This window comes from Clavelina lepadiformis, chromosome 4, assembly GCF_947623445.1.
Source record: "Clavelina lepadiformis chromosome 4, kaClaLepa1.1, whole genome shotgun sequence".
NCBI classification, from domain to species: Eukaryota; Metazoa; Chordata; class Ascidiacea; order Aplousobranchia; family Clavelinidae; genus Clavelina; species Clavelina lepadiformis.
In genome coordinates this window covers 24,040,795-24,055,107 of record NC_135243.1, presented here as the reverse complement: position 1 = coordinate 24,055,107, position 14,313 = coordinate 24,040,795, and the positions used below count along the sequence as shown (strand labels likewise).

The 14,313-nt window shown below is 38.2% G+C and overlaps 4 protein-coding genes across 4 annotated transcripts in view; 2 read left to right on the top strand and 2 right to left on the bottom strand.

The window, feature by feature from the left end:
* Positions 1-14,313, top strand: part of LOC143452423 (uncharacterized) — a 91,604-nt gene that overhangs the window by 39,819 nt on the left and 37,472 nt on the right. The window contains exon 13 of the mRNA XM_076953386.1: positions 92-316. Coding sequence (XP_076809501.1) covers positions 92-316 — 225 coding nt within the window. The remainder of the gene's footprint in view (positions 1-91; positions 317-14,313) is intronic.
* The window catches only part of LOC143452429 (uncharacterized), a 37,169-nt gene that overhangs the window by 8,823 nt on the left and 14,033 nt on the right, over positions 1-14,313 (top strand). The window lies entirely within an intron of this gene.
* LOC143451685 (alpha-tectorin-like) lies at positions 5,780-12,870 on the bottom strand. The gene is made up of 9 exons (XM_076952401.1): positions 12,866-12,870; positions 12,412-12,574; positions 12,144-12,304; positions 11,892-12,063; positions 11,704-11,777; positions 6,739-6,922; positions 6,527-6,634; positions 6,360-6,462; positions 5,780-6,300 (listed from the first exon to the last, which is right to left on the bottom strand). The coding sequence occupies exons 1-9, from the start codon at positions 12,868-12,870 to the stop codon at positions 6,152-6,154; spliced, it is 1,119 nt and encodes a 372-aa protein (XP_076808516.1). The 3' UTR covers positions 5,780-6,151.
* On the bottom strand, positions 10,868-11,691 carry LOC143451689 (uncharacterized). Its single transcript, XM_076952404.1, has 4 exons — positions 11,451-11,691; positions 11,240-11,347; positions 11,076-11,178; positions 10,868-11,016 (listed from the first exon to the last, which is right to left on the bottom strand). Exons 1-4 carry the CDS (start codon positions 11,574-11,576, stop codon positions 10,868-10,870), a joined length of 486 nt encoding a protein of 161 aa, XP_076808519.1. The 5' UTR covers positions 11,577-11,691.

Below are 14,313 nucleotides of genomic sequence, written 5' to 3'. Positions count from 1 at the left end.
GAGCAAAAAATTATATTTAATGCATCAATATTAAAACAGGGTTAAAAATTGATTATTTGAGACTAAAATTTTTGACTCCTTTTCATTGCAGGGTTGGAAATTATGAGTGAAAAAATCTCATCCATAAATGATCTGATTTCAAAACAAAAAATAGACGAAGCACTGACGGTTTGTGAAGATCTAAAGTCTGCAATGAAGACCACCTTCGTAACCGGTGATGATGCAATCGATATCGGAAATGACATCATCAATGTCATGTCGACTCTGATTCCTGAGAAATATTCACCGACAATATTGACACTTCTGTTGCTTTCAGGTGATCTTACTCAAACGTTAAACATTCTCAAGCACTCAACAAACTCAAGTAAGATTACTCAAACTTGTATTGTGCGCAGGTGATCTTCAAAAACAGATTGATATTTCTACTGAGAAAGTGAAACTGATGGAGAGATGCGCAGATGAATGTTACAACTTTGTATTACGATACAAAAAAAATCTGCTACGAACCACATATCGTCATGTGATTTCACGCATGACTGACTTCGTTTATTCCATCCAATCAGTAAAAGTCGATGATGAAAAGTTGGCGGCAACATCGAAAGCTCGATGTTGGTTGATCATCGCATCGTGCCATAGTTATCTCGCTGAATACTCGCGCGCAATCGAAGTTCTCCAACTGGCCATCACCATATTGGAATCCACATTCGGCGATGGATGTAGGAAGATGTGGTTGTACTCAATATGCTGCAATAATATAGGTTCGTATGTTAATTTACAACGTCGTGACCAAATAGCAATTTATGTTTTAAAATAATAATTAATTCATTGTTGGTTTATGAATTGATCATTATGACGTCATTGTAAGTATAGTTGGAAACCGAGTTTTTTATTTTTAAAATATTTTATCGTAATCATTGATTTACAATTATTTAGGTACTTATTACTACTTCAACAACCAACCTGAGGAAGCTGAGGCGTTCTTCATCAAATCATTTCACGCACATCAGAAAGTGGAAGATAGGAGCGAGCAATGGAAGATGGAAAATATTCACTACACAATTAATAGTAAGAAATAAAAATATTTGTTGTCTTTGTTTAACCTTGGATGATGCTGTCATTGATTACGTCATAGATATTTACGTAATTGAACCCATTCTTCTTATTAAAGGTCTTGGAAATAGACGTCACCATGACGCAATTAAGTATAAATTTTTTAGTTTTGTTAATTTACGTTGCAAAGCATCTACACAGCGCGTCATACCCGTTTCTTTGTCTTCTACGTATTACGTAATAGATAAAATCTTAGTGTTACGATTGTCTCGTCTTAATGACGTCATAATAAGCAGATTAAACATGCGACCTGTTAGACTGTTACAATCGCTTGAAAGTGGCAATTTTATTTCTGTTTTAAATATATCTGTATATTATGACGTCACTTTTGTTACTTATCTGAATGTCCTCGCACAACGCATGTTATGATGTACCAGGCTGAGATGGGAAGCATCTGGAGAAATTGCCACTAATTTGCAGTTAACATCGAGATAATCTTTACTTGTGTCAATAACCTGAATGATTTCTGACTGTAGCGATCTTTATCTCGCGAGTAAACTTTGTTCTTATTGCACGTGATCAGTTATTTATTATGGAAAATGACAGGCACCATGTCTATATGTGGTTAATTGTTAAATTTTTTTGTATTTTTAATTCGACTAAACTATCTGTTTAATTATTTCAGTTGTTACGTCAAAATATATTTATGGTGACGTCAACATGCGTTTAGACACATTTGTCCCAGCTATACAAGCTTTTGGATAATTCACTCTTTATCAATATTAGTTATGTATAATTGTGACTATAATTGTTTTTGTTTCTTAGATTTGTGCAGATTGTACCAAGACCATCCAACCATGACGAGGGAGAAAGGAAGTGACGTTTACAACATCCTTCAGAAACAAAAGCACCTGACGGGACTTTCCCGTTTCTGGAACATGTTATTAAGCTTACGATTGATGATTCTTCTCAATCTGTATGGTGACGTCAAATTAGTCTGCAATGAACTCGCCACCATGGCAACGAACATATCACCACCAACTTATCAATGTAATGAGTTACGTATCAATCTCAGAGCAACCGCCGAACTTTTATCATCAAAGAATGATGACGAATCAGCGATGTCTTTATTAGAATGTGTGGATAAATTTGAAAAGTGATTTTTTCTAATTTGAATGTAACCACCACATTACGTCAATATTACGTCATTATTATCATGAAACATGTGTGTGAGTCTTTGATTGTTGTACAAACATATTCAGCGTCATCATGAGTTCTATTATGAACATTGATACGTGTGTACTGTATTTAAGTTGATTGATTTTCAATGACGTTATTTTGTGTTACTCAAGTGCTGGCTGCTTCCTACCACGTAGCAAGGAAAGAAACCACAAGAACTTTTTATTCGTTTCAAAGTTTCTAAAGCTATGTCACATGCGCACTGCTGTTGTATTGTAATGTATCTATTACGTAAATAATGATGTTTGTTTAATGACGTAAAACTATCAGTCATGTATCCTTTTGCTGAGATATCTTATGCCAATAGTTTTTAATCTTGTTTAAACTGGAGTGTGTAGATTAATTACTTTTTATTGTGACGTAATAATCGTTGATTAAAAAAATGACGGTATCTTGACTATTCTTAACCTATAGTTAAAAGCTTCATCACACGAGCTTATGTAACGAAATTATGTCACGAGTTATTCACAGTATTTTGTATTTTACCGTTTTTGTGAGTTTGTTAACTAGTGCGTTTATTGGTTGCAATTACCGTTGTTTGTCTCACGTTTTGTGCACTTTTATCTTATCACTAATTTGGCGCCTTGCCTTTCGTGCACTATAAAAGCCGTTCGTTAAGTGATTTGAGCAGGTCGGTTTTGGTTTTGGGTCGAAAAGGCTGTTGAATAAAATGACTTGATTTCTTGGGTTTTACTGGTGGTGTCGCGGTTCACCGTGAATGTGGAAATTGAGCCTGGCTACACGAAAGAAAAAGTTCTGTTACACTTATACATCATCATTTCAAGGTCATGGTCACAACAAGCATGTATTGCCTTTAGCTTTAGCTTGAAACGTTTGACTCTATGTAAGAAAGTTTATCTTCATATGTCATGTCTGATTTTTTAGAGAGACCTGGTTCTGCTGTTTGCCTCAAACTGACGAAATAGTCTACTCAGAGATGCTGAGTCTAGAACGTGTATTAAGTCAATTTGCTCGCTTTGTCAGAGTAGAAACGCTACCGCCTGTGACGGCATCAGCGGTAAAATGATTGGTCGCCACAGCAAGTTCAGTGACTTTACTGTTGAACAACCTTCCTTGAGGTTTGCCTTATTCTTTACAAAAATTTATTATTATATTCATTACAGAAGGTACAAAAGTTAATCTGAAAACTTCATTGTGAAGTCACCTAATTCGTTGCCCCTGTTCCCTTCTTTCTGTTTACGCTCCTCACTTTATCTATCATCGTGTTAACTTGGAATATAACTACACCGACCCTGATGGAGAATGCCTGGCTTATTGGGCAGCCAACCATCAACCTGGTCCTTCTCTTCAGCCAGGAGGAGGAAGCCAATCATCGGGCTATGAGCGTTTTACGTCATAATTCCTTTTCGTTAACCACATCTTCTAGTTTGCGACGCATTATTATCTGCTATTATACCTAGGTTCTAAGTAAATAGGTTATCACAACAATCAAGTATCGATTGCAGCTATTCTTATTAATATGATTAATTATAGGTTAAGTATGAATAGCGATTGTGGAGTTAAAAGTGTTGAAAGTTAGCGCTTTACTTGCTGCCGGTATCTTACACAACTAAAGACTAAGATATTAATTTGATATCTATGAATCCTTGGTTATATGTGCTGACGTCATACAGGTTCCTAATTTATTCCTTAATTGACAAACTTTCCATCGCAGATGCGACACAACACGTATGAAATAAAATGCAACAAAAGTATAAAAGCAAACAACAAATTTACTTTTGAGAATAACCCGATGATGATGTATCCCATAATGACCCTGATGCTTTGCTTCTCAGTAGCTCGGGTTTTTGCAGATTTTCTTCAAGGCGTGACGGGATTTTAGAATTTACGGTGTTGTCTGGGCTCCGTTTAAACGAGATCGAGTGAAGGATATTTCGGGATCATGTAGTGCAGGAGAGGGAGGGACTGAAAACCCTTGAGAGTCATTGCAGGAGACTGAAGGACCAGAATTTTACTGCTAACAGACGTTCACATTCAATCAATATTTTTATTTTTCGTGATTGGCAAGGTGGGGACGAATAAACAGTGCTAGTTTCTAATTTCATGTGATAAGTTGTCAAATATCAAAAAATGGTATAAAATATTTGTTTGTTTTATTTTACAGTAAATTCACTAAACAACTGATTACTGGAAACTGCATGGGGCTCTGAAATTTAGCATCGCATGCTTTGACCTATCAGTCCATAAAATGCCATCGAGAAACCATTCATTCATTTATTTTTCGTCAAACGCGCGGTGGGGACGAAAAAATCAAGCCAGTTGTAACTAACACGCGCCAATGAACAGGAAAAAGTGGCAAAGCCGAAAAGGCTTAAAACGTGCTCAAGAGAAATAACGTTAATAATTGCTGGTAACAACTAGCATAGCCACTAAATCCATTGTTCAAACTTTTTTAACAGTAGTGCGAAATAGACACTAGAATTTTTGGCCTAAAAACCCAATTTTAGCTACTTTCATGCCAATTTTTAGCCTAATTCTGCATGCGACCAGGGACATTGAAGCGCGCCAACTGCTTGGGTCATTCCCAGGCTAGAAAACAACATCAACCATGCTTCATTCTGATTGGTTTAAATAGGTTCTTTAAAGCCCTACGTAAGGCGTCCAACAGAATCATAGAAGTTTTAGTTTTAAGTAATTCACGCCTCCTCCTATCTGGAGCTGATGGATTGAACGGTGTTGGTGGATCATTTTTCAATTAAGTAACTTGATCCGGAAGTAATTATTTTAATTATATAAAAATAACACCTGTAATAATAACAATGAATTTTATCTTGGAGCTTTAAGATCTTGTTTTAATTTCATTTTTCTCATTATATATTTCACTTTTTATGCAACCTGATCACGCCATGGCATGTTGGCTCGATGGCATTTATTGGTGCACATGTGATGGCCATGGACGGACTACTTCTCTTCAAATGTTGGCCAATCACTAGTTCGCATTACAATGTTTATACACAAATGCAGTCTTTGCTTTCTGGATTTCTCTAAACTTCTCTAAGCGCTTTGAAACATTTCGGAAACATTGAAACAGCAGCAAACGTGGGTGGATATATTTTTGCACGTGGCCTAGTCTTAGCCCATTTGCGTCGCTTTTAACAATTGCAAAGTTCGAAAACTAATTTAATTTGATTAAAACCAAGCGGTAAAGAAATTTGTAGCATTCATACAAACAATGTACTGTAACTTGCAAACTGACATTTTTACTGGACATTTTGACGTCAAATTAACTTTCCACAGTATAAAAAAATAAAGTATCGGTGGTAGTTTATTTCCACAGCATAAGCTTACATATAAGCTTTCAGTACTATTCAATATTATTACTTCAGTATTATTTACGTTGAAGACTCATCGAATTTAAATCAAGCTGAGAGAATAAGATGTCGGTGGTAGTTTATGCCACGGTGGCTCAGTTAGTATTAAATCCCCACGATGCCTTGTACCTTGTAAAACTTAGGCGCTTTCCTTTTGAGCTTACAACGACAACACGACTCAGAAGTACAAAGGACACCGACTTATACGAACAGACGATACAATACAGAATTTATTCACGGGAAAGTGAAGCCATGGACAAGTTAAACCTGAAGTTATGTTGAAACTTGATGTCGCATATATTCTGATCATAGGCTGAAAATCACTACGTCATAGGCATTGTTTTGTGTGATGCAATAAACACAATTGTTTCACATGGGCCAGATTGCCTCAAGAAGCAGTTGACACGGATATTAAACTTGATTACATAAATGACGTCACTAAGGATAATATTAGTCCTTTGCAAAAGCACACAACAATAATTCTTCCGTTTAAAGTAGACATGACCCGGTCTCAGTTTATTTCATCGATTTCAAATAAGACTTGGGAAGCCATCTTTGCTCTTTCCATCTTTCTTGCTCCACACAAACAAGCATCCAACCACGATGACGAAAGCAGCGATGACGTAAACCAAGAATGTCCAATCGTCACCCACTGCTACAACTTCGTACTTCTCGACATCTGACGTAATAAATGACGTCAATACAGTATAAAGAATGGAAAAATCGTTTTGACTTTACCTTGACATGTTTCTCCATCTTCAGCAAGAGACCTTCTCTCATAACACATACATATGACGTCATCGTTACGCATCTCACACACGTCACTGCAGCCACCGTTTGACTATAAAGAAAAGTAACAACGATAAGTTGAAAGTCTTCCTCAAGTATGTCGGGTGAGATGTTACCTCTTCACAACTCTTCTTCTTGCTCTTGCTGATGAAGATAGGTCCGGATGCAACAAGGAGCGAATCAGATGATGACACGTCACGTTTCTTCGTCTGGTTACCACTTGGCTGATTGTGACATGAAAATTAAAAACTTCATGAACGAACACAATTAGAATTTTCAAATAAAGGTAAAACACAAAAATCCGTCATTACAAGCGACCACTGCTTACCCCGGCTGGACATCCAGAGTCAACATCCTCGTGACATATTGTGACGCGACAATAGACGTAGATTGCTCCTTCTAAATTATTTGACCACACAAAGGCCTTGAAATTGAAAGCAGCATACTCTTCCATGTAGTTCCGGTCAATTTCAATTGCGTCATCAGATTCAAATGGGTTATTAGCTGGAAAACTTTTAAAACAAAATAGAAAAATCAAGAAATGCGTAACAATACTTATTATTACATCTTAATCAGGTCACCCGTCTTTAATGATGTCATATCTTGTTCCTTCATCATCAGGGTCTTCACTTGGTGTCGCCCAACATTCTTTTAACTGAATTGAAAATATTATCATAAAATTGTAATAACTTGAAATAAGAGTAGGCTGTATAGGCCTACAGTACTGTATATCAAACACATTGTTTGGTCATAATTGCAAGAGTCTTTATAGTTCGTTTGTTGTTACTACATTGTGACGTCATACCCGCTTTATCAGGTGACTGGATAATCGAACACAGTTTAAGAGGTGCGGATATTCGAGGAAGCTCTCTTGGGCAGCCAATAACAACCTGGTGCTACTCTTCAACGAAGAGGAGGAGCCACAGGAAGCAATCATCATCGTAACTGTATGGAATGTGCAGTTTTATGAGTCAAGATATTTTGAGAGTTTGTACAAGGACAATTTCTGACTTGGACAATCCATGATGTCGCACGATGACGTTAAAGTGGATTATGTGCTATCAGTAATAATTAGGTATACAACAACAACAAGAACCCAAATCCGAATGGATTCGCCAAATAGTGTATCCGTGGGAGATTCGGGTGAACCCGAATACTATACATATACTTACACATTTTTCGACTTTAGTATGAAATAATGATCTTTTTTCTTAACTGAGCTAAACTAAAATAACTATTTCTTACCGGAAATCATTTACTTAAAGAAAAGAAAACATGAAAGAAAATTATGATCAGAGCCAAAAGTCAACATTCAAGTCAAGTTTGAAACAAAACGAGTTGTGAAGAGTCTCAAAAACATTTCCACGCATCGCTTCACTGAGCATGGCCACTCATCGGGTGATGACAGTGATGATGTCACCACAAAGCTCAATGAAGAGCTGAAGTTTTATCCAGATCAAGTAGATGAAGGTCCTCCTGTTGATGGGGGAAGTGTCTTCCGATTTACATCTCATCCTCACACACTTCCTCGCATCCGCACAGATTCCGGATCAAAGAAAGAGGGGATTGAAGAAGATTTATCCACTGATGATGAGGACAAAATCCTCCAGCGAATCATCAAGAAGACTCCCAGTCCAATAAGAAGTTCAAATCCTCTGCTCAAAGTGTCCAGGGGCTTCAATGACGTTGACAAGGATGTGAAGCAACTGATGCAGCCGCAATCTTCTCTGTCGCCGGACATATCGAGATTATCTTCATCTCCGGCTTATGACAGCGCTCGTTACATGGATGCTTCCCGATCAAACAAAACCTTTACCAAGCCACCTGTCAATAGAAGTATTGTATCGTTGAGAAGTTCAGATGCAACGTTGACTCCATCGGTTGATACTCTCGTCCAAAGTTCAATCAACGAGCCTCAAAGTGACGACAGAACTTCAAATATTTCACAGAAGAATCTTCTAGGAAGCGACACTACTCCTCCACAATCTGAGGTTTGTTCAATATTCTGGAGCTTGGACACATGCACTTGAGATAAGCTGGAGCACCTATCGCCACCGATAAAGTCTGAAGTTTCCTTGCACATCCCATATCACAGGCATGTGATAAATTTCAGGCCTACGAAGCAGAGATGCGACGAAATGATCCATCGAGTGAAGCTAATCGAGCTCTCGACGGTTTGCTATTGGACCATTCAAACCCACGTGATTGGGCAAACCTTCTCAGCCCGCCGATCATACTTCCCTCCACCAGGACTCAGCAGGTACCTGTGACGTCATAAAGACCATTTCTCTACGTCATACCGACGCATTAATTGTACCTGTTGACAGAAGAAGGAGAGTTATTGGGATGTGGAGTCCGGCGGGAACGAGTCAGACGCGATGGGGTTGTCTGATGGAAGTAGTTCGGTTTCGATTAAAAGGAGCTGAAACTGATGAAGAAGAGATGCTGGACCTGATGTACGATCCCTGTCTCAACTGCTACTTTGATCCCAAGAACGGAAAGTATTACGAACTGAAGAATTGAATTTTCTTCATCTCGCTCCATCTACTCCTACCGCATCATTTATATGATATCTATTTATAAAAGCATTGTCTTGTATATTCTTATAGATTTTTTGTATAATTTCTTCAATAGAATTGAATTTCTAGGACTTTGTACTAATTCCTACTTTATACTGTGTCGAGCCAATAAAACTGTGCACCCTGCACTGTGCTTGTTTCTTGTTAGAACTTGAGCTGAATCTGCTTCTAAGTTAGTAAAATGAAGCACAAATTGTAATAACTAATAAGTAATTTCTCACTTGATCCAAGCCCTAATGGTAGGTTACCGAGTCTATAATCGTCCGCATCAACGCTCGTCAGTCATGTGGACACTTTTGCAGCGGAACGTTATTTACGAGCAGAGGGTAAGGACTGAATAGACTGGTCGTAACCCTCATTGTGCCACTGGGGGGAGCACGAGGTGACTGAGCAGGTTTATGCGGCATCAAGAGCTCGTTTTCACGTTGGTTGGTTTCTGTGCAACAACATTTTGTCGAATATTGATGCCAGATCCAATGTCGATCTTTCATGCATGAGCAGAAGCTTTGATGAGCACGCTTGGGTTGGCGACCTTTAAAACTGGTGACCCCAGAGATAATTAGTTGAGGTCCAGTTTTCTCAAAGTTTCTGTTTTTGGCGAAAGCGTGTTTGTTGCTTGAGGTCAAATGCCCCCAGGACCCGCTGAACTCTTATTCTGTGTTTCCTTTGTTCAGTTTTGAACCTCGCGTGACGTGACGAGCAGCAAGTCGCGATCTCGCTCATCATGTTCGATCGAATCCTTCTCTATGATGTCATCCCATTGATCTGTCAACGCTGTTAAAGCGTGCAATGAATATGTGGCGGTTAATACCAATCATTCCAGTCTGGGCACTTCCATTTAAAAACTCTACATTCTTCACATATTTCTACGAACCTCTAAAAGTCTAAATTAGCGTATAAGCATCTTGCATTAACGCGTGTCTATGCAGATTTTCATTCTATCGTTCATTTTATCGAGTCCGTTCTACTTTGCTTTTATACAACTTAGATCAACATGACTTTTTTATGGAATAGGTGTATATCAAGGGCGGGCAACATACGGCCCGCGGGATTTTGAGCTGCCCGCAGACAGTTTCCAGTCTTACATGATAATGTGGCCTGTAGCCAAATTCTGCCGCAATCCCTGTATTGCGTCACTGAATAAGTCCAAGTTTGCCAACCTGAGAAAGATGACCATGAATCTACTTGTTCTGTTCGGGTCTACATACATTTGTGAAGAAACATTTTCGACCATGAACATTAATAAGACAAAGCGGCGTTCCAATCTATTCAGGAAGTAATTCATTTTCTAATAACATGCCCGCCGACCGAAGAAGTTGCCCGCCCTGGTGCATATGGTTGTTCAACTTGACAGCTTGACCCACAGCTCGATGGTACATGAGGTTGTTGTTTGCTTTTCTCAATCTTATACTTATTTGTTCAACTTAACGAATTATTGTCTGAAGATGAAAACAAACTTGTCTAACTTGACACTGAACATTTTCTGAAAGTTTTCACAAGAATGGCAACTGTTTAAACTGATTATATTGAAGCTTCTTTGAACGATTACAATTAGACAAAACATTGGCTCAGAACAGCATAAAGACGTCCATTTTACAGCATTGATCTTAGTAGACATTTTACTTATTGATAACTGCATAACAATAAACGCTAATGAAAACTTATACTGCAAATTAAACGCATGCAAAAAAGGCAAGCACCACATCTACGTCACCACTTTAATACAATAATCAAGAAATTATTGTGACGCAGTGTTACGCTTCGCTGATTCGATACTTAAAGACGAGATTTCCAAATCTTATTTAACCCGTATATTACAATAATTATAAAATGATCACAAAAGTAGACATGACGTGGTCTTCGTTTATTTCATCGATTTCAAATAAGACTTTGGAAGCCATCTTTGCTCTTCCCATCTTTCTTGCTCCACACAAGCAAGCATACAACCACGATGACGAATGCTGCGATGACGTAAACTAGGAACGACCAATCGCCTTCACTTGCTACAACTTCGTACTTCTCAACATCTGACGTAATAAATGACGTCAATACAGTATAAAGAATGGAAAAATCGTTTTGACTTTACCTTGACATGTTTCTCCATCTTCAGCGAGAGATTTTCTCTCATAACACATGCACATGACGTCATCATTACGCATCTCACACATGTCACTGCAGCCACCGTTTGACTACAAAGAAACGTTTCAAAAATAAGTTGAAAATCTTCAAGTATGTCACATGAGATGTTACCTCTTCACAACTCTTCTTTTTGCTCTTGCTGATGAAGATAGGTCTGGATGCAACAAGGAGCGAATCAGGTGATGCCACGTCACGTTTCTTCGTCGAGTTACCACTTGGCTGATTGTGACATGAAAATTAAAAACTTCATGAACGAACGTAATTCGAAGTTTCAAACAAAGGTAAAACAAAAGAAATCGTTGTCACAAGCGACCATTGTTACCCCGGCTGGACATCCAGAGTCAACATCCTCGTGACATATTGTGACGCGACAATAGACGTAGATTGCTGCCTCTAAAGTATTTGTCCACAAAAAGGCCTTGAAATTGAAAGCAGCATACTCTTCCATGTAGTTCCGGTCAATTTCAATTGCGTCATCAGATTCAAATGGGTTATTGGCTGGGAAACTTTTAAAATAAAATAGAAAAATCAAGAAATGCGTAACAAGGCTTATTATTACATATTAACCAGGTCACCTGTCCTTAATGATGTCATATCTTGTTCCTTCATCATCAGGATCTTCACTTGGTGTCGCCCAACATTCCTTTAACTGAATTAAAAATATTATCATGAAATTACGTCATCACTGACGTATAATGGCAATCTCAGGGAAAGTATTTGTAAGGATCGAGATTAGGTAATTCCAGGGCACATCGTTACAAACCTGAACATGCAGAGCTTCGTCAGGTGTAATCAGTTCCACTTTTGTGTAGACGAGATCCGGAACCTTGACCTCAGCCCCCGCATCCAGTTTATCAGAATAAGACTGATTTTTTGTGAAGTAAATTTTAACTCCGAATCTTCCTTCTTGTTCAACAGAATCCAGCGCCACTTTCCTGTTGAAAGTTGTTCAATGCAACTTGCGTCGACATGTTGCGTGAGCGTCAACATGTTGCAACAGACGTCGAACACTCACTTGATCTCGGGAACAATCGCTCCAGCTTCAAGCAGTTCTGTCCTGTTGTACTCGCACGTCTGGTTGAGGCATCCATCAACGTAGCGCTGGATCGGTGCAGATTCGTTCAATTTGGAAAGACATCGTACAGAAAAATCCGCTTTGATGACGTCGTCTGTGACCTAAGTTGTACGTCATAAAACAATTTTTAGTATAAAAAGGCTGAGGTCATTATAAAATTTGATTTAATTTTCTTCATGAATTGGATAAATGATGATGAATGAATTACCTTCAATATAGAACATTTGGACAGGTCAAGATTGAAATTTGGATCACTCGCATCTGCCCTACATTCGGGGTCAACTGAGTTCACATCGTCAACAGGAGTTGCGCTGATGATGACGTAGCCATCATCATTTTCGCACAAGTCGTCGATAGTTTGCGTTGATAAACTGAAAACACCAACAGCATGGTTATGAGTATGAGGCAGATAAGTCAATTTTTGTCAAAATAAGAAACACAGTTATGTTTTTGGTTAAAATAATTTTGTTAAAAATTTAACATTAAACGTCAAAACTACCTGATATTGACATGGCCTTGACTGCCGCAAAAAAGTTCATTTGCTGCTGGTAGAGTTGTTGGAACTTGTGGCAAAATATCATAAAAACCACGGTTAAGCAAGAATTGACGTTATACTGCGGTATAAATGGTCGGTAGGGCGCCACCCATCGGTGTTCATATACCACATCTGTGGGATTGGAGTAACGGGCTTTGTAGCCCTGGCAAGTTCACCGATACAATTTTCATTTATATCTAAATACTATAATTTGCTTAAAACGCTTCAAAACTTGAGGGTTTTTACTTCAGGTGGATGATACTATGTTTTACTTGGCTTGTTGGCGGCTTTATACGGCTCTTCCGAGTCCATTGTTTTTATATAGGTAAGCACAACTCGAGGTAGGTGAAAAGATTTACCTTATGCTACATTTTCAGTTTCTATTGTTGGTTGGTTGGTTGGTTATTATTGGTTTTCTATTTCAGAGTCATGGTTCGTCTGCTTGAATTGGATGGCACCACCGTTGGTGTGAAACTGAGAAGGATATTCTTTGGTATTGACATTTGCTGCAGAGTTTGCCTTACTCCGGTTTATCACTTGTTCTACAGCTCTATATTGGAGGCTGTCTCAGAACCTAACCAGTAAGTCTTGATTCAACTATTTTCAATCTTGGTTACTCTTCGTGAAGCTGGCAAATTATTCTTGTTTATAATGAATTCTCTATAATGTCTATAAATAAAAGATTCTGTTCCGTAATTCTTCAGTAGTCGGTAAGCTATGCTTGAATCTTTTGGGTTACTTATTCTCAACTTTATACCTTTAATGAATTCTCCTATATTATAAAGATATATTTTAAGCAGCTGTTAGTATTGGGTTCATCTCTGCAGGGTAAGTATCGCCATATTCGTTTGCTGGTTGGTCAGCGCATTGACGATTGACCTCATCAATGTTTACTGGTTTGTTCAAATTTTCAAAACTCAGTTGACATGAATTGAATCTTCAAGAAACGAAAGAAACAATCCAAGGTATGAAGGTTTGTTGAAACCTGTTCAGTAGCTTTTTGAACTATTACATGTCCCTGGTTCTACTCCTTGTGTTTAGATGTTACGGATTTTGGTCTTAACCAGAAGGATATTTGTTGTTTTGGATCCTTTGCAAAGAATCTTTTCCTAGATTTCGCTTGAAGTGGTCGCTCATTGATGTTTTTGTTAAGAATAAATTCCATGTAGGCCTACAACTGTTTTATAAACAATTAATATTTCTTACTTAAAATCGTGTTGTAAACCAATCGCTGGAGTTAACGTGAATACAAAATTTCTGTCAATTGGTTCCACGTTTCTCGCTACAGTACTTTTACTGTGAAGTCTGCGTTAAACATATATGATCGAGTACAGTGATCCAACTGGCCTCCTGTACATTCCTCCCAAACATGGATTGTCTTTTTCATCATTACATGTACTCCCCAGATGATAAAGCAATTCGATGCGAAACTTAAGTCACAACTGATGGAAAGTTCGTTTGAATTATCTTCATCCCGCAATCGAAAATGGAATCGCAGTAGAAAATCCCCGCAGTCGAAACTCGAAACACCAACTCTTGTAACTGGGTGTAAGTTTCGGGTCATGACATCATTCC

Coding starts and splice junctions, on each gene's coding strand:
- LOC143451689 (XM_076952404.1), bottom strand. CDS start 11,576: ATGGAAGAGTATGCTGCTTTCAATTTCAAGGCCTTTTTGTGGACAAAT. Junction 11,348..11,450: donor ACTCTGGATGTCCAGCCGGG/GTAACAATGGTC, acceptor TGTCACAATCAG/CCAAGTGGTAACTCGACGAA. Junction 11,179..11,239: donor AAAAGAAGAGTTGTGAAGAG/GTAACATCTCAT, acceptor GTTTCTTTGTAG/TCAAACGGTGGCTGCAGTGA.
- LOC143451685 (XM_076952401.1), bottom strand. Junction 11,778..11,891: donor ACGAAGCTCTGCATGTTCAG/GTTTGTAACGAT, acceptor TTTTTAATTCAG/TTAAAGGAATGTTGGGCGAC. Junction 6,635..6,738: donor ACTCTGGATGTCCAGCCGGG/GTAAGCAGTGGT, acceptor TGTCACAATCAG/CCAAGTGGTAACCAGACGAA.